At 37.1% G+C, this 24,010-nt stretch overlaps 1 protein-coding gene across 1 annotated transcript in view; it reads right to left on the reverse strand.

Annotated features, from left to right (window-relative positions):
- Nucleotides 1-24,010, reverse strand: part of ABCA6 (ATP binding cassette subfamily A member 6) — a 59,150-nt gene that overhangs the window by 19,749 nt on the left and 15,391 nt on the right. The window contains exons 8-22 of the mRNA XM_077780366.1: nt 23,542-23,689; nt 21,800-21,965; nt 19,374-19,432; nt 15,741-15,851; nt 15,170-15,345; nt 14,841-14,960; nt 14,449-14,587; nt 13,624-13,714; nt 12,310-12,449; nt 8,323-8,439; nt 7,111-7,294; nt 6,550-6,716; nt 4,014-4,147; nt 3,111-3,248; nt 415-522 (exon numbers count right to left, since the gene is read on the reverse strand). Coding sequence (XP_077636492.1) covers nt 415-522; nt 3,111-3,248; nt 4,014-4,147; nt 6,550-6,716; nt 7,111-7,294; nt 8,323-8,439; nt 12,310-12,449; nt 13,624-13,714; nt 14,449-14,587; nt 14,841-14,960; nt 15,170-15,345; nt 15,741-15,851; nt 19,374-19,432; nt 21,800-21,965; nt 23,542-23,689 — 1,998 coding nt within the window. The remainder of the gene's footprint in view (nt 1-414; nt 523-3,110; nt 3,249-4,013; nt 4,148-6,549; nt 6,717-7,110; nt 7,295-8,322; nt 8,440-12,309; nt 12,450-13,623; nt 13,715-14,448; nt 14,588-14,840; nt 14,961-15,169; nt 15,346-15,740; nt 15,852-19,373; nt 19,433-21,799; nt 21,966-23,541; nt 23,690-24,010) is intronic.

Genomic DNA, 24,010 nt, shown 5'->3' on the forward strand with positions numbered 1-24,010 from the left:
GTGTACACCAAAAAGAACTGAAAGCAGGATCTCAAAGAGAGATCTGTGTCTATTATAGTAGAAAGGGGATTTAAGTCTTCAGGCTTGTACTCAGTGTGAATATCAATGATTTCTTCCTTTTCCTTGGGAAATAACACAGTCGAAAGTTGTATAAGAGTCCCCTTTAAATATTTAAATTATTTTGAGTCCCTGTAAAATTATTGCATTTTTTCCTGAAATTTTGAAGTAAAAGATATTTTGTGTTTTTAGAAGGAAAGTTTCTGACTTTATAGAAATAATGCTTAACTATACTATCTAAATTAAGCAGATGTTTATATATATACTTTTTCCACAGGGAAACATTGTGAACACACAGCTTTTAAAACACAATTACTGAAGTGCCTGCAGTTTTTCTCCTCCCGACACTTTCCTTACTTTGTAATCGCTGATGCTGCTCATGGAGATGTAAGGGGACATGCTGCATACCACCCAAAATAAGAACATGGAACCTTCTGGCAGCCCAATCCGGAATAACATGTAATTCTGCAAATATAAAAAAGGTATTTTAACTTGTGAATATTTTTAAAAAATGAAACAAATACTAATTATCATACAGAAAATGCTTTCTGAAATCTTAAAAAATCGAAATAAAAGCGTATGCCTCATTCAGCAACATCTGTGAATGAAGGTGGGAAGGGAAATGATTTCTGATCATTTAACATGAGGCTTCAACTTCTAGAAGAAAACCAGAAGCAAAATATAACTCAGGCCCCAGGGTGTACATCAAAAAGAATGAAAGCAGGGACTCAAAGAGAGATCTGCCCACACATGTTCATAGCAGCACTGTTCATAATAGCCAAGAGGTGGAAGTAACCCAAATGTCCATCGAACAGATAAAGGAATAAACACAATGTGATATATACATACAGTGGAATATTATTCAACCTTTATAAGGAAGGAAATCCTGTCACATGTTACAACATGAATGAATTTTGAGGACATTACTTTAAGGGAAATAAGCCAGTCACAAAAAAAACAAATACTACATGATTGTCCTTATATGAGGTATCAAAAGTAGTTAATAGAAACAGAAAGTAGGATGATGATTCCAGGGCCAGTGTTAAGGGAATAATGGGCTGTTCTTGTTTGATGGGTATGAAGTTTTAGTTCTGCAAGACAAAGAAGTTCTAGAGATCTGTTTTACAATATTGCGAGTATACTTAACACTACTGAACTATACACTTAAAAGTGGCTAGCTAAGATGATGGATTTTATGATGTGTGGTTTGGCCACAACACCAGAAATAATAACTTGGGAATTATGATCCTGGAAAAACAGATTTTTCAGGTCTGAGGAGCATGTCTTTCTCAGCAACCCAAGTGATGGATAAGTGAAGACATCAGCATCCAGTTGGATGTGTTCTAAAGTAAAGACCTTTATGCCACCAAGCCAACAGGCCAGGAGATGAACTTTGAATCACCATTCCCAAGTCAGTGTCTGCCTGGGGCTGGGCCTATGCTCAGTTAGCCAGGGCACAGGACTGTCTCTTGGATATAATGACAGTTCAGCAGTACAGTCGGCTATCTCAAAACAATTCTACCATTCTCAAGCTTTACTTAAGGCTTTAGAAGCTACATCTATACATTCAAATATTTCACCTGGTGGGGAAACACATTACTGTTTTCTTAAGAACGGCTGAGAGAAGAAAGGTGTGTGCCACTGAGGATGCCTAAGAGAGGAACCATGTGCCTTGTCTACTTTGATCCTGAATAAACATGTAATGACATTTGGAAACTAGGAGACCAAGAGGGGACATCTATCTCTTTCTACTGCCAGTTGATTCTATTTTCTGGAGTTTTCCCTTCAGACAACACTACTCTTGCACTGTCCTGGTTCTCAGAGTTAATGGTGGCTTCAACTCATAGATGCATATGTCCATTGCTGACCTCTCAAGTATATTCTGTCCATCTCCTCTTGCATGTACCACTAAGGCTGTGAAAACAAAACTGAATTCAATCCCTTTGTCACAAAATGGCCTTCCCCTTTTGATGGTTCCATTTTTTTCTTTTGAGAGAGAGAGAGAGAGAACAAAATCAGGGGGGTGGGCAGAGAGAGAGAGGAAGAGAGAGAATCTCAAGCAGGCTCCACACGCAGAGTACAGACTGCAACTTGGGGCTCAATCTTACAACTGTGAGATCATGTCTTGAGTCAAAATCAAGAGTCAGACACTTAACCGACTGATCGATGGCTCCATTTCTAATCCTGTTTTTTGTATTTCCAATCGCCCGGTTTGAAATAGTTTGAGTCAGCTCTAAGAGATCCCTCTTGAGTATCAAGGTCTAACCAGAAAACCAATACCACCTTCAGCACTTAGAAAAGAGTCGTGCAATGGTCACATGGGTGGAAAGGGCAGAGAAGCCAAGAAGGAGAATGAAGCAAGAAGGCACTGTCACTTCTGGGCTGGAGGGACAAAGGAAGGGAGAAATATGACTGGAGACTGGACTCCAGGTTGCAGGGCCCTCTTGCTCTCCAGCCTCTCACTACTGCTTTCTATTGTCTAGATCCAGGCTATCGCCAGCTGACAAGGAACTGTGGAAATGCAGCCTGTGGACATCAGATATCCCTGCGATGCAGAGCAACTACAGGTAGATGAAGGAATTAATCGGGAGGCAGATAGCCCAAGAACTGGCCAATTCTCCTTCAGATCCGTCTACCATCCATTTAGTCAGTGAGGGTCCATGAGCAAATTATATTAGATTTACAAGATTCTAAAGCTGTTTTACAAGCGTTCCTGATTTCCAATTCAGTGTACACACACACACACACACACACACAAACACACACACCCTCATTCACACTCTCTCCAATACACTTCTGCAATGAAATCTGTATCTTTGCAGAAGATTCTTTAGAAGACTTTGACATAGTATTGAACTGTATTCCCCCATGAGCACTCTCTGATAATACCAAGAAAAAAAAATCATATTTTGTTAGATATAATGGTTAAGTCTTTGGACAAAAAAAAATCTTAGGATTAACAATCAATTATGAATATCTAAAAGTTAAAGAGGGAACACACTGGTTGCTTGCCGAATTCCTAATTGTTTAGAATGAGCAAATCCAGCACTTACAAAGGGATATGGGCTTCTCTCAATTCGAATATTTTGTGTAGAATTAAACATTCGGAGGAGTCCATTGCTAATAATATTCACAAGAATAGGAAAACAGTGCAGCCTCAAGGTATTGCACACAACTGAAAATCTATAATCCTTTGAATAAAACAGAGACAAAGTAATGTTAATTCTAAATCACTAAAGAACAACAAAAACATTTTTATATTAATATTCTCAATATGGTTGACCCTTGAATGACACAGGTTTAACTGACACAGGTAACTTACATGAGAATTTTTTTCAATAAATGTAGTGCAGTAGTGTTAAGTGTATTTTCTCTTCCTTCTGATTTTTCTCAATAACATTGTCTTTTCTCTAGCTTACCCTATTGCAAGAATACAGTATATAATACATATAACACACAAAGCATCTACTAATTGACCATTTATGTTATCAGTAAGGCTCTGGTCAACAGTAGGCTCTAAGGAGGTAAGTTTTTAGGGAGTTAAAACTTATCCATGGATATTTGATTGTGCAGGGATTTGGTGCCCCTAAAACCCATGTTGTTTAAGGTCAACTGTACATAGAAATAGCTTTAGACTAGTTTGCCATTGAATAGGATTCCTTAAAGTCATGGTTGGTAATTATAAGGTCTAATATTTCATTGAATCTGAAGAATGCAATTACATTTAGCTACTTTCAAACACAGAAATCATCTAATTCCAAAGTTAAGATAGAAAACATTTTACAAAAGCCAATTTACATTTCACAGTTTATTCAGTAATGATTCCCAAATGCTTTTAAATCAATCCTGCAGTGTACAAGCTGGGTTGACCATTTTTTAAAACAGTTAAAAATGTAGCACTTGGTTTTTTTTCTTTTTTCATGAAAGTAAAAGCGAGAGGCAAGAGGCAAACATACCTTTTGTTTGCCAGAAACTATGATAGCTCCATTGTATGACAGGTCATCAGTGCCATTTCTGTTTGCAAAGTCATCTATTTCCAAAAGTATATTTTGATGCTTCAGTGACTGTATAAAATCTTCAATATTTGATTCTAGTATGAAATCAACAGAAGGCCACAGAATGAAAGAACATAGATGTCAAATCTTTAAAATAAACCACAACACAATTTAAAGTCAATATTTATACACTATTATGTGAAGACAATTCTCTCCCAATAATATTAGTGCACTCCACCATCTCCTATTTATCAAATCTTGTGCTGTGATGAGTTAGCTTTATAATTCTTTTTAAGGCAAGTTAACATGTAACTATTAAAACAAGATAATTCTACTTTATGACTCTTGGCTACAAAAAATACATTTGAACTAAAAAATTTGTGAAAATACAATAATTTTATTTACTTCAGATGAGCCAGCCTAAAAGGGCCAATAACAATACTTCCCTCTCTGCCTTATTCTTCAGAAAAACAGAAAAGTAAATAATATATGTGTGTGTATTAACATATACATATATTTTACATACAAACATATTACTTATATATAATACATGTTTTCATATATATTTTAAATTATGTAAATTAACATATATTTTATATAATGTACTAATTTATAAAATTAATATAGAAATTAATATATTTTATAGAATATATGTATTAAATATGCATAAATAGAAAATATGTTAATGTATTTTAAATATTTAAATATATATAAGTGTTTTATATACATTTATATATATATATATATAGGTTTTTTTTTTGGTGTAAAAAATGAAAAGAGTGCCCCTATCAGACCAGAGTTTTTGATATGCCCCTAAAGAAGAAAGCAGATGAGATTTGTTTGACAGAGAAAAACCCACAGCCTTTTTCCACTATAAAGGAAACGCCAATCTCCAGGATATATAAATTCAGAGTGGACAAATTCAAGGGGGCAACATGGGCTCTGAAGCCACAGTCATGCTCATTAACTGGTCACCCCCACCGTAAACGAAGCACCCACAGGCCTGTCTCTCCCCGTGTTCCACACAGAGCAGCTGTGCTCAGTAGACAAGTCCCCAGACTTACTTGTTTAAAAAAAAGAGACACCGTTTGGGGAAAACACCAGGGCAAGATTGAAAGGAGCTCCAGACAATTAAAAGGACAGGATGGAATAGAAAAAGGAAAAAGGAGGACTCTCATTTTGTGCTCATTTGGACTTTGAAATGGAATTTATACTGTGACTCAGAAGGGGTTCTGGGATCAGATACACAGGGTCAAGCTCTAGATGAATTAGGACCCCCACCAGGTGGGAAAGGAACGGACACATAGAAAATAAGCTTTCCAGGCATCCTGAGGCACCGTGTGCTACACCCCATTTCCAAAGTCACTGAAGGAAGGAAACATTAATGGTTACCCACACTCACTTAGGCAAACAGAGATTCTTTGATTTAAAGATGAACATCTTACCAAGAATCATCATATTCTGAGAAAAGAGGAACAAGATGGCACAGAAGCCCCAAGCTTAAATCACAAAATATCTCACAACTGAGGACAGGGAAGAAAAATAAAACAAGTTAATCCAAGTAGATTGTTCTTAGAACAACTGGAGAGGAAAGTGTATATATGAGACAACAATAGGCTGATAAATAAAATAAATAGGCTGATAAAAATAGGCTGAACATTTCTAGATCTTAGAAATAAAATATGCAAGTAGCAAGACTTCCTATTTTAGGTAGCAGAGTGAGACTAAAATTTACTTTCTAAAACCCAAATTGAAAAGAAAAATGAGAAACAGAAATTAAAGGGCCACCTTTGTTTAAAGAGGAGAACCTACAACCTGAGGCCACAGACACATATGAATATTGGAATGGGCTGGGTTACTCATCTAGAGAGGACTCCTATGCTGAAACATATATATATATATATATATGCATGCTTGACATCTTCGGTAGAAACAAAATGTTCCTCAAAGTTAAACAAGAAGTTAGACAAAATCAATTACCCATAATTTAGAATTAGAAGAGCATGGGTATCAGACTGTCTTGAGGAGTCCTGAAAAAAGTTTAAGTGGAGAGGCAAGATGGCGGAGAAGTAGGGAGCTCCGTACATTTCTGTCTTGAGGAATCTTCCTAGATCCTACTGGAGGGGCCTAGGGTACAACAATATGTTCTTTTCCCAGCAATCAGTGTGTATAATATTTATGGAACAGGTTAGGCTGCTGTAACAAAGAGGCCTCAAATAGAGTAGTTCAGTCAATACTGAAGTTTGTTTCCTTCTCGCATAATAGCCTGGGGTGGTCGGGGAGATAGGCAGTTCTTCTTTAACCAGGTTAACTAGTGATCCCACATTCCTTCTGTCTTATCACACCTCATCTCCAAAGTCAGAGCAAATATGCATAGTTCCTCAGCTGTTTTCTATAAATGAAGTCTAACCACACATTTTATTTTCTTATTTATGTTTTTTCCCCCTCTCCATAAAAATAACTTGGTTATAGATTAAAGTCTTGTTTTTCTCTTCACCTGTGTTATTGATGATCAATAAGCTGGTACGAGGGTCTTCGGGGGGTTGTCCAGGAGAGAGGAAATACAGTTCAGGTTTAAATTCCCAATCACTCTTTTGATATAATACAGCATAAAGTATCTTTTCCACAACCAGAGGGAACACTGCAATTCCAAACACTAAGAGCCTACCAATAAAACAAACAAACAAACATGTATTTGTAGCAATTTCATTTGCTGTCAGACATTTCACAAATATTTCACAAATATTTGGTGGGTACTATGCCACCCATGATTATGGGCACTAAAATTTTGAAAGTCAGACCTTAGCACATCACACAGAACTAAAAGGTGTTGCTGTATAAACACCAGGCTATCAAACCATAAAAACCAAACAGACCTATGTATGAGGCCGATCAAGTGCTGCTATACAGGCATTTCTACCACTGTCAGTAAAATGAAATGTTGTATTTATCTGTTTTCTGGCAGGAATGTTGGGTACCATGCTCTAGTTTTAAATTCTCTTCTGGTTCAACCCTCTCTTGAAACTCACTAACAAAACCGCGGTACTCTGATACTCACAAGGTCAAAAGCTCTTTCTTTCCACGTTTTAACTTTAAGAAACGGAGCCGTGCTATTGCACAGATCTGCATTTTCCAGAGGCCAAAGTCACTCACAGCCTTCTGCATTTCAGGGAGAGAAGACCAAGCTGGCTCTGTGTCATGTAGGCTTTCTGTGTCTCTTATCATCTCTGCTTGTTCAAAATCTACACACACATACACACACACACACACACACACACAAACACATTATTAATGCCATCCTTGAGCATCACAGTTTTCTTTTTTTAGTAACAATTAAAAATTGTTTTACAATAGCTACAAAGGAAACAATGTAAGACACAAATTATATTTATGATATCCACATTCAATAAACTCTGATAAAATATAACTAAATTCATACCCAAAAAAGCACTCAGTAAAGGGTGATCTCATTTGATAAGGCATAGAAGATTCCATATTGTAACAATATTCTGAGGGATTTCAAGAAATATTCTCCATAGAAAAAGCCAATCATTGATGCCTACATGTTGGCTCTTAGGCTGTTAATAATTCTGAAATGCAGGCGAAAGATTACGAGCTCTGAAACCACCAGACCTGTACCTGATTCTCAAACACATGATAAGTGCCATTATTTGGGACCAATCACGTAAGAGCTCTTAGGTCCAGCTTTCTCCTATGTAAAATGGTGCCAATGGCATTTTTTTTTTTTTTTGGAAAGGTTATTGTAGAAAGGTAATGTACTAAATCCACACATTGATCCAATTTTCTGGCATAGCCTCTCCATAAATGACTGCTCTGATTATATCGCCCATTAAAATACATAGGAGATGATCCTAGCTTTTTCCCCATTAAGACCTTAGAGGAATTCTGTACATGAACAAGCTAAGAACAATTTTTGTGAGACATCTGCTCAGCCTTCATGACCTTGGTTGAGACACTTTCACATCCTTGAAATATCCAAGGAGCAGTGGGCGTCTGGGGAATAGGGGAAAACCACTGATACAGGAAGTAAGTCATCGGCAAAGGGAAATTTGGTACATTCCAAGAAAGGATCTGTGTTCAGTCCTAGTAATCATGTTGAAAAACAATGACAGCCTTTCCCAAACGGCAGAGTCAAATTTGGAATTATTCACATTCTTTAGTGTAGATCATGCATAAGACATTATAAAATACTAAATTAATACATGATTGTTTGGAAACTGATTTTCTGTTATTTATACAATGAATTTACCTTGTTCGATAGCTGATCTTCCTTCTAATTTCATGAAGACATCACTCAGAGTTGATGTGGAAATGTCGTAACTGATCACAGCCTGGCCAGAACATTTCTCAAGACCACTGAAAAGGTCTAAGACAACAGATGGGAATAGATACATTTTAAATATACTGATAACAAAACCCAGTAAACTAACACTTATTTAGGAGATGGTCCAGAATTTTGTTCAGAGAATATATGTCTTTGACTATCACAGTAAGCAAAAGCAACATTTTATTAGAATGCTCTTCCTCTCTGAAATGAATGTGTCAGAACTTTCCCCTCTACCCTCAAACCATCTGTACTCTACCTTCTATTCTCAGCTCATGACCTCGCAGAACACTTCTTTGAAGAAATATGAGCAATCAGAAAGAACATCATCTTCTCACCTCTACATCACAAATCAATGTGTATTTCTACCCGTATTCTGTGTCTTCGTTCTGTACGGGTGGAAGACTTATGGCTGTTCCCACCAAAGGCTACCTCTCTGACTTGTGTTCCAAATTCCATCCCATTTGGGCATCTTGAAGACTTCCTAAAGTAATCCCCTCCCCTTCTCTGGCCTGTATCATCAATTTATCCCACATCTACTAGGCCATCTCAAGCAGCAGGCAAAATGCTGTAAGGTCATCCATTAAAAAAAGACAAGTAACGACAACAACAACAAAAAAACCCTAACCTTCTCCTTCCCACCCCCCATCCCCACCACACACATGTATCCATGGCTGAAAGATCTGTCTACTCTACCACCTTCAATTTGTCACACCCTATTGAACTGAACTCCTCAAATCCAAATGCTATCCCTATTCTTCCACAGAAGCTATTCTTTCCAAGGCCATCAGTGATTCCACATTTTAATTTTTTTTTTTTAATGTTTATTCATTTTTGAGAGACAGAGACAGAGCATGAGCTGAGGAGGAGCAGAGAGAGGGAGAGACACAGAATCCGACGCACGCTCCAGGCTCTGAGCTGTCAGCACAGAGCCCGACACGGGGCTGGAACCCACGAACCGTGAGATCATGACCTGAGTTGAAGTCGGACACTTAACCGACTGAGCCACCCAGGCGCCCCAGTGATTCCACATTTTAAAGTCAATGGACAAAGACTTTATTAAACCATTCTTTTAACTCTCTCTGCCCCATCTCTGTCTCTGTCTCTCTTTCTCAGTGACATTCAAAGCTGTTGACTACTTCCTCTTTCTACAAACATTGTTTCCCTTGAGTTAATAAAAATGTACATATTCTTTTGTTTTTCCTTCAAGTTCATGGGTGGGCTCTTGATTTCCACCATTCTCTCGCTCTTCTTCTACTTTGTCCTGAGGGCTCAGTTCTAGATCACCTTCTCTTTCCATACACTCAAATCCAATCCCTTTGCACTAAATCCATCTGTATGCTAATGATTCCCAGTTCAATTCTCACTTTGAGTGCTCTCTGATGTCCAATGTCCCATAATCAAATGGATACTTGGCTACTTGACATCTCCACTTTGAAGTCTAAAAGGATCTCAAAGCAAACATCTAAAATCGAACATCAATTCCTCCTTCTCCATTCTATCCAACTATTTCTCTTATCATTTTACAATAAATGACACCACCTCCCACCTGGTGATTCAGGCCAAAATTATAGAAATCCCGTTGGATTTTTCACTTTTCCACACGCTCCACTGACTGGCCATCATCCAGATTCTTTGGCTTTATCTCAAAATATGTTTCAGAGGTGCCTGACTCTTGATCTTGGCTCAGGTCATGATCTCGAAGTTCCTGAGTTCAAGTGCTAATATATTGTGCAAAATATATTGTGTTTGGGATCCTTCCTCTCGCTCTCTCTCTGCACTTCCCCTGCTCTCCTGCTTTCTCTCTCTCTCTCTCTCAAAATAAATAAGTAAATAAATTTATATAATATATGGGTTTCAAAGCCACCCACTTTTATCCATCATTCAACCAGTATCATGGTAGCCCAACGATCATCATCTTTCACGTGTCACATGGCTGGTCTCCCAGTGTCTCTCCTTCCTCTATATTCAGAGTACTCTTTTATAGCCAAAGAATGAAAATATACGTCATATCACATTCATCCTCCATTTAATGACTTCCAGTGGCTTCTCAGTGCATTTAAAATAAAATTCAAACACCACATGACAACCTTTAAACCTCTATATGAGCGAGCCTGTATCTATCCCTACAGCATTTCCCATCCCCATTGGTCAGTCTCTTCTTGTACTCACTGCACCCCAGATATCCCTTTCTCTCCTCTGCTTGGAATGCTTTTGATCATTTTCTTTTTTGGGACTTCTGACACTCCATATAAACCCCACCCTGATGTTCATTATCTCTCTAACCCATACAGCCTTGTTTATTATTGTATCATAAAATTGTAACATAGCTGGGCTTATTGTGCGTGTCTACTTCTCCCCATCCGATAGAATATAGGCTCCAAGAGGGTAGGGACTCCTATGTCTTATTTAATTCTGTATCCCTAGTATCTCAAGAAGCGTCTTTTATTTAGGAGGTTCCCAACAAATATGTATTATTTATCTCTTCCATATTTTGTATAGGACATAAGTATGCCATTGGACTTGCAGAGGCCTCGGACTCTGGTGTGACATGTTCTCATGGTAGTATCAGCATATAACTCACTCTTCTTCCCCAGCCAAAAAAGAAGGTAGGTTAGTTGTATCTCACTGGACATCAGTCCCAGAACAGAGTAACATACTATAGCCAATGGACTTGAGAACGCCCTTCCAGCTCCTACAAGGACACAGAGAGCTGCCTTATTTGGGGGTGAGACTACATCTGAATTCCTGAATCTTTGCTTAATAAGATCGAATCATCCAAAGAGTCTGTTTAAATCAGGCCTGCAGAGAGTTAAACCTTTAATAAACTATTTCAACAAAAGGGAAGCTATTTAAATAAAAAGAGAACTGAGATAATCTCCTCATTGTTAAGATAGGGAAGTCTCTAGCACGTACCTCATAGAATAGTTGTGAGGACTAAATAGTCTATACATATAAAATTAGAACAGTGCCTGACCCGTAGTAAACATTGTACAAAAAGTGGGCGATTGTTAGAACTGCTTATTGAACAAACCCTAGGTTGGAACTGCTACCTGACAGACTGAACCCATGGTGAATACTTTTGTAGAATAAATTTCTGCATAATAAATCTATAGACAATTAAATTAAAATTCAAAAGGGAACCTATCACAGACACCTTGATGCCTCACCCCCCATCTCTTCTGTACTCACCTATAAATCCGCTTACTAACATCTGTCTGATGACATTTTTTTCTGGGCTCTGAAGTATGCTGAGCTTATGTGGAGCACAAGTCATATGGGTTAGAAATTTAACAATGCTGGAAGCATCCCTTAACTGATGGAGGATAGAGAGCGGTGAATAAATACCCCAGCCTCGTCACCCCTCAGGTGACACACCTCTGAGCCCCTTCCTCATCTATTCATTTAATTATTCCAGTGATATTGTATATCAAGTTCTTATTGCAAACACCTGCTCAATAATGCAGACTTCCCTGGTTTCCTTCGTTTCCTTCTCTCATACCCCATTCCCCACTGCTGTTTCTAGGCATCAATTACCAAACATATTGCACTAAATTCTTAATCTCGAGAACCCAACCTAAAACCAAATCTAAATCCATTATATAATGAAAACTAATAATGAGGTGACTTGGAATTGGAAACTTGATCCCAAATTTCCTTTTTAAAAATGTTTTTAATGTTTATTTATTTTTGAGAGAGAGAAAGCATGAGCAGGGGAGGGGCAGAGAGAGGGAGACACAGAATCTGAAGCAGGCTCTAGGCTCTGAGCTGTCAGCACAGAGCCCCACGCGGGGCTTGAACTCACGAATCGCGAGATCATGACCTGAGTCGAAGTCGGATGATCAACCGACTGAGCCACCCAGGCGCCCCTTATTCCCAAATTTCATTCCATCGTAATCATACTTAAGTTACCTGGAAATTTATTTGTCCTTTCCACAGGCAAGGTATACACAAGCTTTTCTTTGTTTTCTGTTTTTAATTTAGCATCAGGGATGTAATGATTAATGAAGGATGTTATTTTTTCTGGATCACATATTTCATTTCTGTACAAACTAATATTTAAAAGAAAAGATCATTGATTTGTATTTTCTCTACGGCTATCACAAAAGAAGAGCTTTTATTGAATACCTAGCCTTTGAGTACTGCTTTACTTGGCTTTAGGGAACAAACAAAATGAGTAAATAATAATAACAGCAACAACAGAAGTAATAATAATATCACCAGTTTGAAAATTCAAAACAACTACAAATATACAAATACATGCTGTAATTGAAACTGTATTTCAAGTAGGAAGATAAGCAGAGCAAGGTGAGAACATTAGGCAGAAGGAATTGCTTAGGGAAAATAACTACTACACCCGACTGTGTAGATATCAGGAATTAGTGATGAATAGAGTTTGGCCTATGTGTGTGTTTTGTTTGGTCATAGGGTTTTTAGGTTTGGGTTTTTAAAAATTCTTTTTAATCAGGGCACATTTTCTTGTTAGACACAGTGCTCTTCCTCTCTGCCACCGATTTATTCCCACTTTTGATACTGTAGCAGGATTCTCGCACAGAGAGTCGTGACACCGAGGCTCTTCTTTCCAGGAAGCAACTTTTATTCATGCTGGCACCGCTCAGTTAGGTTTGTACCCAAAAAAATGAGTGGCCCACATCACATAGCAGAGTTTTAAAGTACATTTTCTATTTCTTTGTCTCCCACATATGGTAACACACATAAACATGCAGTCTGATTAAGCTGTCTCAGTTTACAAGGTCATAGGGGATGTAGGCACCTAGGTTCATATCTAGGTGACCCTGAAGTCTTCTCTTTTTTCTCTCTCCTTAGGGAGGCGTCCCTACCACAATACTAGCTTCTGAAACTATTTCATTTTTGCCCATTGAAAGAATGAAAATATGTTATAGGATTGTATGAATCAGCCAGGAAAAGTAGAGGGTGGGAAAAAGAGAGAGGTTGAGGATGCCTTTAGGATGCCCAGGGCAGCTACCTGGAAAGTGGTCCAGCCCCGCTGAGATCTGTCAGCCTGGGCTTATCTCCCTGAAATGTTGCATATCATTAGCATTAATAGAGGTACAAGGAGGCAGGAAAAACATGGAAAGCACACATCACTAGGTTGGCAGATATGAAGCACAAGGCCAGATGACCCCCATAATGGTCTGCTTTTTTGATATACCAGCATTAAAAACATAGATATGTTTATATCCAATGTACCCTTAAAGTCTTTACCTTAAGTGATATCCAAGACCCCATTTTCTCTTCAAAAAGACAGAAGACCCTGCACACTTCAGTCTCCCATTGGACATGATCACTTTTCTATCTGATTAAAAAGAAGCAAGAAAGAAAGGATGATGGGAGTCATTTCTTCCCTCGCTAGAAAATACAGGTGAGGAGCCAAAGCTCAGATTTCCAAAGGAAAACTGTTCCACAGGAAATACATATATTGAATGTGCATTTAAAAATTCAAAATACACATTAAATTGATGCATTTAAAAATGAGATTAAGAATTCCAGCCTATTTCTGTGCTCTCCAATAATTCTTGAAAAAAAATTCCCAGAAATTACACTGAACCATTTTCTATTCTGGATGCTAGACAATAAGTGGATAGTTTTTAACCACATATATATTGATTTCCATATTTAGATTAATTGAAAGCTAAAAAAAATCCATTTTTTAAAAAAATTAGGGGTCATAATCTAGCAAATGTAGTTGGTGTGGAGTTCTATGGGGTATTAGATGATGGGGTATTAGACTATGGGGTATTAGACTATAGGGTATTAGACTATGGGGTATTAGATTATGGAGTATTAAACTATAGGCTATTAGATGATGGGGTATTAGACTTCAGAGTATTAGACTGTAGTGTATTAGACTATAGGATTATTAGACTATGAGGTATTAGACTATAGGGGTATTAGACTATAGGGGTATTAGACTCCTCAGACTGCTATGGCATGGAAGGTGCACCGAGGTCATAAGAGCACAACCCTTGCCCCAGAAATACACATTTTCCAAATTCTTGATGGTAATACTGAGATAACAGCAACAATTACCAGCGAGGAGGTCAGCCTCATCCATGAGATTGGTACTCAAGAGGATCACACGGCCTGCTTTGTGTTCCTTGAGGAAGCTCCACACTCGATGCCTTGAAAAGGGATCCAACCCAGCAGTTGGTTCATCTAATAGCAAAATCTACAGAAGAGGATAACATATAAAATCTCTCTCCCACACACATTAACTATTGCCACTTGGCAGCATGGAGAACAGTCAAAACCAAATAACACTCTCTAGAGTTTATGTTCCAGTACACTTGTAATCATAGTTTACCAGAGATTCTCTCTTGATACATTACAATGGCATCTCTACTACTTTTAGGGATAAAGGAAGAGCTTGACTTTTTACTAATATTCAATCTGAATTCCACCGCACGCGTCATCTCACTTACTTGAGGATCTCCTAAAATGGCAATCCCAAAGGTCAGCTTTCTTTTCTGTCCTTCACTTAAATGTTCAGCAAGGTTATCCTGAATGTTCTGTATGTCCAGTTCTAATAAAATCCTTTGTACCTATGCAAGAAAGCACACAAAACTTAGAATCCAAGATGATGCATACTATACCATTTTAACTGCCCATGATGGTAGTAGATATATCTATGTTTTTTAATAGGCCCTCTTTGCCTAAATTTTATTCCTGATAGGGTAGGTAAATCCCTGAGGGGAATTCTGTGGTCATGATTAAACTTGGCAAATTTAACTCGGTAATCAGGCTGATTTACCTCCTGCTCCACTTCCTGTGGCCGAATCCCTTTTATTTTAGCAAACAGCCTGAGGTTTTCCTTCACAGTGAGTATGTCAAAGTGAACATTGCATTGAGGACACACGCCAGTTATCTTTCTGATTTCCTCCAAGTCTTGCATTTCAGAGAGATTTTTATTATAGATGGTAACTGATCCTAAACATAGAAGGTAAAAATAATTTAACATTGGGAAGATAATGTGTTTTATTAAGGCTTAAGATCTTCTCCAGGAAAACACTGGCATATGTTCACAGATGTCTAAAATAACTTTGTAATTTATTAATACCCACTGATTCATCTTAACATAAATGTATGTCCAGGGTGGTATATATTTTCCCTGGAATATCGCATAGCAATGGAATAAGGATAATGATTTTCATAAAAATTTGGGAAATATAAAATATATGCACACTCAGTCTGGTAAACAATGTTAGATAAGCAAGCATTATTTTCTCTTACATAGCTAAATGTAAACTTAAAATAAGAAAGGCAACATATGACCTCATTCTATCACTGGACATCTTGCCTTTGAGAAATTTCTTTTTGCTCACCTTCTGTTGGAACAGATGACCCATTAAGGATGTTTAGCAAGGAAGATTTGCCAGCTCCACTATGACCCAGAATTGCTGTGATTTGCCCTTCATATATGTCAAAGAGTAAGTCTGTTTTTAGAATAAAATATTCACATTATAAATAAGAGGGCATTAGAAAGGGTTGGTTCTAAACATAGAATGGAAAATTTATTTTAGTTGTATATTCTCAACTCTTTCAATAGGTTATCCAATATTCTCCTGGCCGCTAAAATAACAGGCTTACTGTAGAATATTTGTGAAATAAATACAACCACTTAAGAAGATCAAATTAATTACAATTTCAAGTATTGATTAGAATACAATTACTTCCATTGTATATGCGTGTACGTATGTGAACACATAAATATATCCATACAGATTCTGACCATATTCTATATTCTTTTCTAGCCTACATTTTCAAATATTAAATGATAAACATTCCTCATGACACCGATGACCTTTTAAAATATATCAACCAAACATTTTATTTTCCTCTGTTATAAATTTTCTATTCTTTTATTACAAACCTTTTGCATTTACAGGCCAATAGAAAAAAAGTCATTTATCTAAGAATCCTTTACATTGTTATTTTTTGTTTGTTTTCTTTATACCAAGTGAAAACCAGACTCAGTTATGGAAAGTCGTTGGACGAAATTCTTAAGAATTTTATAATACATTATGTCTAAAAGATCAGGTTCCTTCAATTAAATTATGTGACCTACTTCCAACCACTATTGAGATTAATTAGTAACTGGGATGAATTCCAGTTCATCCATTTTCTATCTGGATGACCTTGAATAAACTAAACGCTATGAGGTTCACTTTACTTAGCTATTAAATGTGCTGATAATAATAATTACATGTAAAGAGAAAATTCTTCCTATTGTAATCCAATCCATTAAAACCCTCACTTATAATTTGCTTAAAAGATTCTAAAAATCATTGGAAAAATAAGCTCAAGTAATTAAGAAAGTTACAGAATAGTATTATTAGAAAATTTAAAAAATTAAAGAAATTAGTCTTGGCCACATGCTATTAAAATTATTATTAATTAAAATAATATGTTAGTATTGGAAAACTATAATAATTAAAGTAATATGTTAGTAACATAGTAACAGCAGTGGGATAAATACAATTAAAATAATATGTTACTGCTTTAGGATACACTGACTATGGAATGTAAAAGAAATCTAAGATGGACCAAAGTAAACATAAGAAATAAAGATTAATGAAACAAGCTTTTAAATTTATCAAAAAGATGAATTAACTAATAAAAAATATTGGGAGAACTAAACAAGTACATTAGCAAGTTTTACATTGGGGCGCCTGGGTGGCTCAGTCAGTTAAGCAGCAGACTTTGGCTCAGGTCATGATCTCATGGTTCGAGACCCACCCACATGATAGAGCTGTGCTGACAGCTCAGTGCCTGGAGCCTGCTTTAGATTCTGTCTCCCTCTCTCTCTGCCCTTCCCTCGCCTGCTCTCTCTCTCTCCCTCTCTCTCTCTCTCTCAAAAATAAACAGTTAAAAAATATTTAAAAAAAACAAGTTTACATTTACTGTTTTAAAAAATAGTGCTTTCAAAAGTAAGAGAAGGCTGATGATATCTATTCTGGAACTGACCCATATTAACTGGAAAAAAAGAAATACAAGCCTCAGTTACCTCATCTACAAAATGGAAGAGATATTAAGTATCTCCTAGGATTAAATGAAAAACAGTCTGTGTAACTCACTTATCATAGTTTCCAGCACACACTAAGTACTCAATAAACTTTAAGTGTTTGTTTCTATTATTACTGTTGTTGTTTTTAATTATTGCTTCTTCCCACAAGGGTATACATTTTTACAACCTTGGAGGGAAATAATTTGAAATATGAATAAAAAATCTTAAAAATATAGTCCCTTTGAGTTATCTGCTTTTAGAAATTTATCTTCTACAACTATATTCACAATGATTGAACAAGAAGCCTCATTATAGTGGGTTTTTTAATGTTAACTTATTTATTTTTGAGAGAGAGAGAGAGAGAAAGAGGATCCAAAGCCACTCCATGCTGACAAGAGTTCAATGCAAGGCTCCGTGGAACTGAAATCAGGAACTGAGCCCCTGCCTGAGCCACCCAGGCACTCCCAGCATTTTTTTTTAATGATAAGGAAAAAATTGGAAACAAGCCAAATTTCATTCACTAGTGTAAGTCAATGGAGGTGTCCACACAAGGGAATGCTATTTAGCTACTGAAAGATAGGCTGCAGGTAAGGACTTCAAAGCCTGTTCTCAAAGGCGTTCCGAGGTTCCCACAGGAAGTAGCTGCATGGGGAGAAGCTGAGAGCCTGAGGCTCCCTCTTACTCCCAAAGAGCAGCTGGAACTGTCACTTTCATATAGTTTTTCGATGCAGTGATTTTCATCACTTTTAATTTTTAAATTTTTTTGAAGATGTTTGGATGTCAAAAGTAGTTCATGGTTATTGATGAGTACAAAAGTAGTTCATACTGTACTCTGGAAATTGAAATGACAAATTTAAAAAACACTTCACTATATCCTTGGCTAAAATTAAAGAAAGAAACCACAGATCTAGATGGTATTGGATGGGAAAAACCTGGGGGGGGGGGGGGAGGGGAGGGGCGGAGAATAAATTTGCTGACATGGGTACACGAAATTCTAGGAGTGAGAAATGATCTCAGAGGAATAAGTAACACTGAGAACACTATGTGCTAGAAAGAAAATGCGATCCTAACACACTGGGCGGAGAACTCTCAACTTTAAAGTTCCCTGGCTCTTCTTTTCTAGCTTTTCAGGTTTCCAGCTCTTGTAAAAATCAGTTACATTCTTCCTAAAAATCATTACTAATAACACAAGCTGTTCTCTATAAAATGGAGCTGCTAACTTGGATGCTTACTTAAATATTTGTTATAGAAAATGATTTGTCAGAATTTAGTATCAGATACATCGGTTCATTCAAACTTATAACGGTGTTTGCCATGGAGATAGTGACTTGTGAAGCTTTGTTCACGGTCAGTGGGGTTACTCCTTTATTTTTTATTATTTATTTTACTTATTGAAACAAGTTAGTTAACATAAAGTGTGGATTTGGTTTCAGGACTAGATCCCATTGGTTCATTTCTTACTTGTGACACCCAGTATTCATCCCCCTTCATGCCCATCACACTTATAACCCATCCCTCCACTCACCTCCTCTCCAGCAACCCTCAGTTTGCACTCACCTTGTTTTAGTTACTCTTACCAGTACATAGAAACTATATAAATTCCCTGGACTAGTACAAAAAAATTATCAATTTTAAGTCTAGATGGTCTTTCCTCGCAGTGCAGATAAAATGCAATGTTGTTTTTAGCAAACTCATCTTTGAAAACAAAATGAAATCATACCTTTCATTGCATGACCCCGTTCCTGTACAGCAGTGAATCTAAAAAACACCTAGAAGGATTTTATGGCCAGTTCTCAATTATAGTTAACCTCCAAGTGGTGAAGTTAGATTGTTTGTATTCGGTTTTCTTTTTCTGTTTTGCTCACGTGTATTGGCTAATTTTTCACATGGAATTCTCCCCATTTTTTTTTGCAATAAAAAGTCAATGAAACACTGAAATGTTTCTCTTTACCTTTCAATGCTTCTGTTTTTCCAGACTTTCCTGTATATTCTTTCTTAACATTTTTGATTCTGCAATGACAGAAGTGGTGTTTACTCAGTCAACACAGCAGTGAAAGCAGCAGAGGTCAGGGACAATCCCACTCACAGTGACAGATACACCAACCACCTTATGGGACATAAGGGATGATATAACCAGTCTGCTCAGAAAGACAAAAACTTGTTTTTGATTAAGCATTTTCCCCAAGGGAGAAAATAAAAGTCCCTTTAGAAAGTTATAATTAAATTATTAGTGTTTTGCTTAGAGAAGCAGAACACTTTGGAATTGTTTCTTACCTTCTTCCTCTGGTCTGAGAATATTTGATGTTTTCTACTCTGCACACAGTCAGCTCATTAATCTGCACCTTTTAACTCTCCCCTATCACCCCGTCCCATGTCCTCCCAACCCCTCCCTTCCCCTTCAGCCTTGTTCATTAATCAGACCCTCTGTCACCTCCATTTTCTATAGTTTCCTCTCCGATAGATTCTCTTTGGCCTGTAACTCTGCTTTGGATACAATCAGATTTCTCTCCTCCTCTTATTTAAAAAAATGTTGGGGGAGCCTGGGTGGCTCAGTTGGTTAAGTGCCTGACTTTGGCTCAGGTCATAATGTCCCGGTTGGTGAGTTCGAGCCCCTTCGAGCCCCAAATTGGGCTCTGTGCTGACTGCTCAGAGCCTGGAGCCTGTTTCAGATTATGTTGTCTCCCTCTCTGCCCCTCCCCCACTCACGCCCTGTTTCTCTCTCTCTCTACCTCTCTCTTTCTCAAAAATAAATAAACGTGAAAAAATTAAAAAAAATTTTTATTTCAAAACAAGAGTATAATCTCACCATGTCAATTTTCTCACTTCCTTCTCAATCATTCTGAATCCACTATTCTAGTGAACCTCTTCATACTGAAATCATTAGTGGCCTCTTACTTGTTAAATGCAGTAAAGACTTCTCTTTCTTTACTTGTTGGATTATGGGTCGATATTGGTGTCGGTGTCTCAGTTGAAAGTGTCTACATTCAAGGTAACATTGGACTTACTGGCTTTCTTCCTATTTTCCTAAATGTTCCTTCTCTGTTTCTTTGTAAGGTCCTCTTCTTTTGCCAGACACATCATCTTGGTGTTCCACAAAGTTCTCCATGTACATGATGGTCTTCTCATTCTACACTCTCTTGATGGATTATCCCATTGATTCTCATGGTTTCAACACCAACCTAATGCTGACCCTATCCTTTTCCACGAGTGTTAGATGTGCTTTTCTCACATCTAAAGGTTTCATTTGAATATCACCCCGCCCAACACACACATCTCTAAATGGGTGATGACTGGAGTGTCTGGGTGGCTCAGTCTGTTAAGTGTCTGACTTTGGCTCTGGTCATGCATGATCTTGCAGTTTGTGAGTTTGAGCCCCATATCAGGCTCTGTACTGACAACTCAGAGCCTGGAGCCTGCTTCAGATTCCGTGTCTCCCTCTCTCTCTGCCCCTCCCATGCTCATGCTCTGTCTCGCTCTCTCAATAATAATTAAATGTTTAAAAATATTTAATAAATAAATAAATAAATAAATAAATAAATAAATAAATAAATNGAGTGAATACAAAACTTGAATGAACATTAGAATCTCAAAAGGAACTAATGCAGGAAGAGGCAGGAACCAGGCTCCGACAAATTAGAAATGTCATGAACTACATACGATCATGTACAGTGTACCATGAAATTCAAAGGAAACAGAATTTAGTCAATCTCTTTTCTGAGCATGGATCAAAATTAAAGTAAGGACATTTATTCAGCCAGGATGCTGGCAGCGGGTGGGGTTACATCAAAGAGTCAGGAAATATAAAAGAGAAAGACTTAAGAGGTGCTGAATCCGACATGGGATTTTATCTCTGCCTTTCTTTGCACAGTGGGACACCCACTGAAGTGGGGTTTTAATGTTTTTTTTAAAATTTCGTTTTTAGGGGCGCCTGGGTGGCTCAGTCAGTTGAGCGTCCGACTTTGGCTCAGGTCATGATCTCGCGGTTCGTGGGTTCGAGCCCCGCGTCGGGCTCTGTGCTGACTGCCCGCTCAGAGCCTGGAGCCTGTTTCCGATTCTGTGTCTCCCTCTCTCTCTGACCCTCCCCTGCTCACGCTGTCTCTCTCTCCTAGAAATAAATAAAACATTAAAGAAAAAAAAAGAGAGATAAGGAGGGAGACAAGATGGCGGGTGATGTGGTAACATTATACAGAGCGAAGCAAAGAGACTTTTCCTTTCAAGGAGCAATCAAGAGCCATTGGAGGTCACATGGAAGAATTCAAAATGACATTCACAAAGACAAATTTCTTCTACAACATTTTGCTCAGGTTCATCCTGTTGCTGTTGGTCAATAATTCATTTGTCTTGCACCCACGCACATGTTGGTTTAAGTGTGATTACCTGATAGCTTCTTTTCCTTGGAATTCTGGAGCTACTGGTTCGAAACAATCATCGGAAGGATGCTCAGGATCTATTTGTTTCTCAATGACCTTATTATTAGTCCTTTGGTGTTGGAAACAAGATGAGTTCAGGAAAAATAATGGAGAATAATGGCACTCATTTCCACCTAATTAATCAAGAGGCAGTACAATATTGGATCATTAACATTAGTAAGAATCAAGAGTAAAGAAGCCTTATTCAAAATAGCACAGCATGTCTTAGACTTAAGCATCATAGAGAAATGGTTTTCTTTCTAACTTCCTTTTATTGAAAAGAAAACTGGTCATGATGTAGACAATGAAAATTCAAAGGAAATAAGACATTATTACAAAAGCCAAACAATACCATAGAACTTTCAATAAAATATATATATAAACCAAAGGCTTGAATAAAATGTGGTCTAAAAGGTATTTAGAATGAATAAAACCAAATATTAGGGGGGAAGGCCTTAATATGGCACTTAAAAATAACTGGAAACATGTTTGTGAACTTAAAGAAATCCCTTGATCACAGTAATATGACTGACATAGTACTGAAGTCCCTATGGAGTGTGTATGTAAAGTATGGGAAGAAATTATATTTGTTCAGGATAAATACAGTCATTTTCCAAATGTAAAACATGGAAGTAGTATCTGTTGCTAAGGGCCTCCAGATATTAAACCAGAAGTGACAGAAAGATAAGAATATACAAAATAATTTCATAAAATATAGAAGACAGTGTTAAATACAAAGTGGAAAGAACATAAAAAGTAAGGTAAGTAAACAAGATTGTGCATGAAAAAGGCATCCTGATTCTAGCATGTGGGAAAGAGTTCTGCACTTGTGAAATTTTTGGTTGTTGGTAAAATAGAGAAAATTTAACTGGGTAATATAGTTCTGTAAATATGAACGACAGATGAAAACATTTCAGAATAAGGCTGAAAATGTCCTCTCTCATTTTTGTTTTCTTGTTTCCTTAAAGGATGGACATGTCGCCTTTTGAAATGATCCCCCCAGAAGGAGAGGGAGTAGGGGAGAACCTGGTTATTCCAGACCTGGGGCTCTTTCTAGCTGTTCAATTCATAATCTGCCCCACATTCTTGTAAGAACTACTTATTAAACACTTCCACCATACAATAGATCTACACTAGCCAAAGCCATGTTAAGAACTAATTTATTTCAGCTCATTCTGAAACAAATCTTATATATTATTCTTTGAAAATACTTTCAGGGATTCTTGAAAACAGTAACATTATTTAATCACTGCATATTCATAATGTATATTATTAAAATCAGAAGAATAATTGTTTTTCCATGAAAATTCCTTCAAATTGTTAAAACTATGAAGTAGGAATAAAAAACTCATTCATTCACCTTGTTATAGGAAATATTTGTTATTCTTTACTTCTTTTATTAACATTTTTTTAATGTTTATTTATTTTTGAGACAGAGAGAGAGACAGAGTGTGAGCAGGGGAGGGACAGAGAGAGAGGGAGGCAAAGAATCTGAAGCAGGCTCCAGGCTCTGTGCTGACAGCTCAGAGCCTGATGTCAGGCTCAAATTGAATGGCGAGATTATGACCTGAGCCAAAGTCGGACACTTAACAGACTGAGCCACCCAGACGCCCCTTATTCTTTACTTCTTAAAGTACATTTATATAACCTTAAGTTAAAATCAATGTGATCAACATATGCAGAGGTCAGAGAAATGCCACTTTTACTTACAGGGTAAGATTTTGTCAAAATATAATGCCAGTGCCAGGTAGAAAAGCGCATCAAAAGCCAATACAGAAAAAGTTGCAACCATTATATAGGAGTCTCCTGAAGGGTCGGGAAAAATTACATCATTCATAGTACTATCCAAGTGGATGATCTAAGATTCAAGCAAAAATAGTAATTAATAAGTATTTAAATTAAATACATAAAAATAATCCAGAGCAGCAGCAAGATTTGTCATTTTATTAAATAGCTTTTCCAAGAAACCCCTATAATGAAGTTATTGGTGAAACTATTTCTATTTGGCAACAATCAAAGGAACATTGGGAGGAAATACTGATTTTAAAAAATATGTTCTAAGAATTTTCTTGTTTTCATAAAGTCACTACAATATTGCAAAATATCTATTCTATGAAGCAAAAAAAATACAAATGTTTGAAAGAACATGAAGAATTATTTGAAGCATCTTAGTAGGATA

Source organism: Crocuta crocuta, unplaced genomic scaffold, assembly GCF_008692635.1.
Source record: "Crocuta crocuta isolate KB4526 unplaced genomic scaffold, BGI_CrCroc_1.0 scaffold288, whole genome shotgun sequence".
NCBI lineage: Eukaryota > Metazoa > Chordata > Mammalia > Carnivora > Hyaenidae > Crocuta > Crocuta crocuta.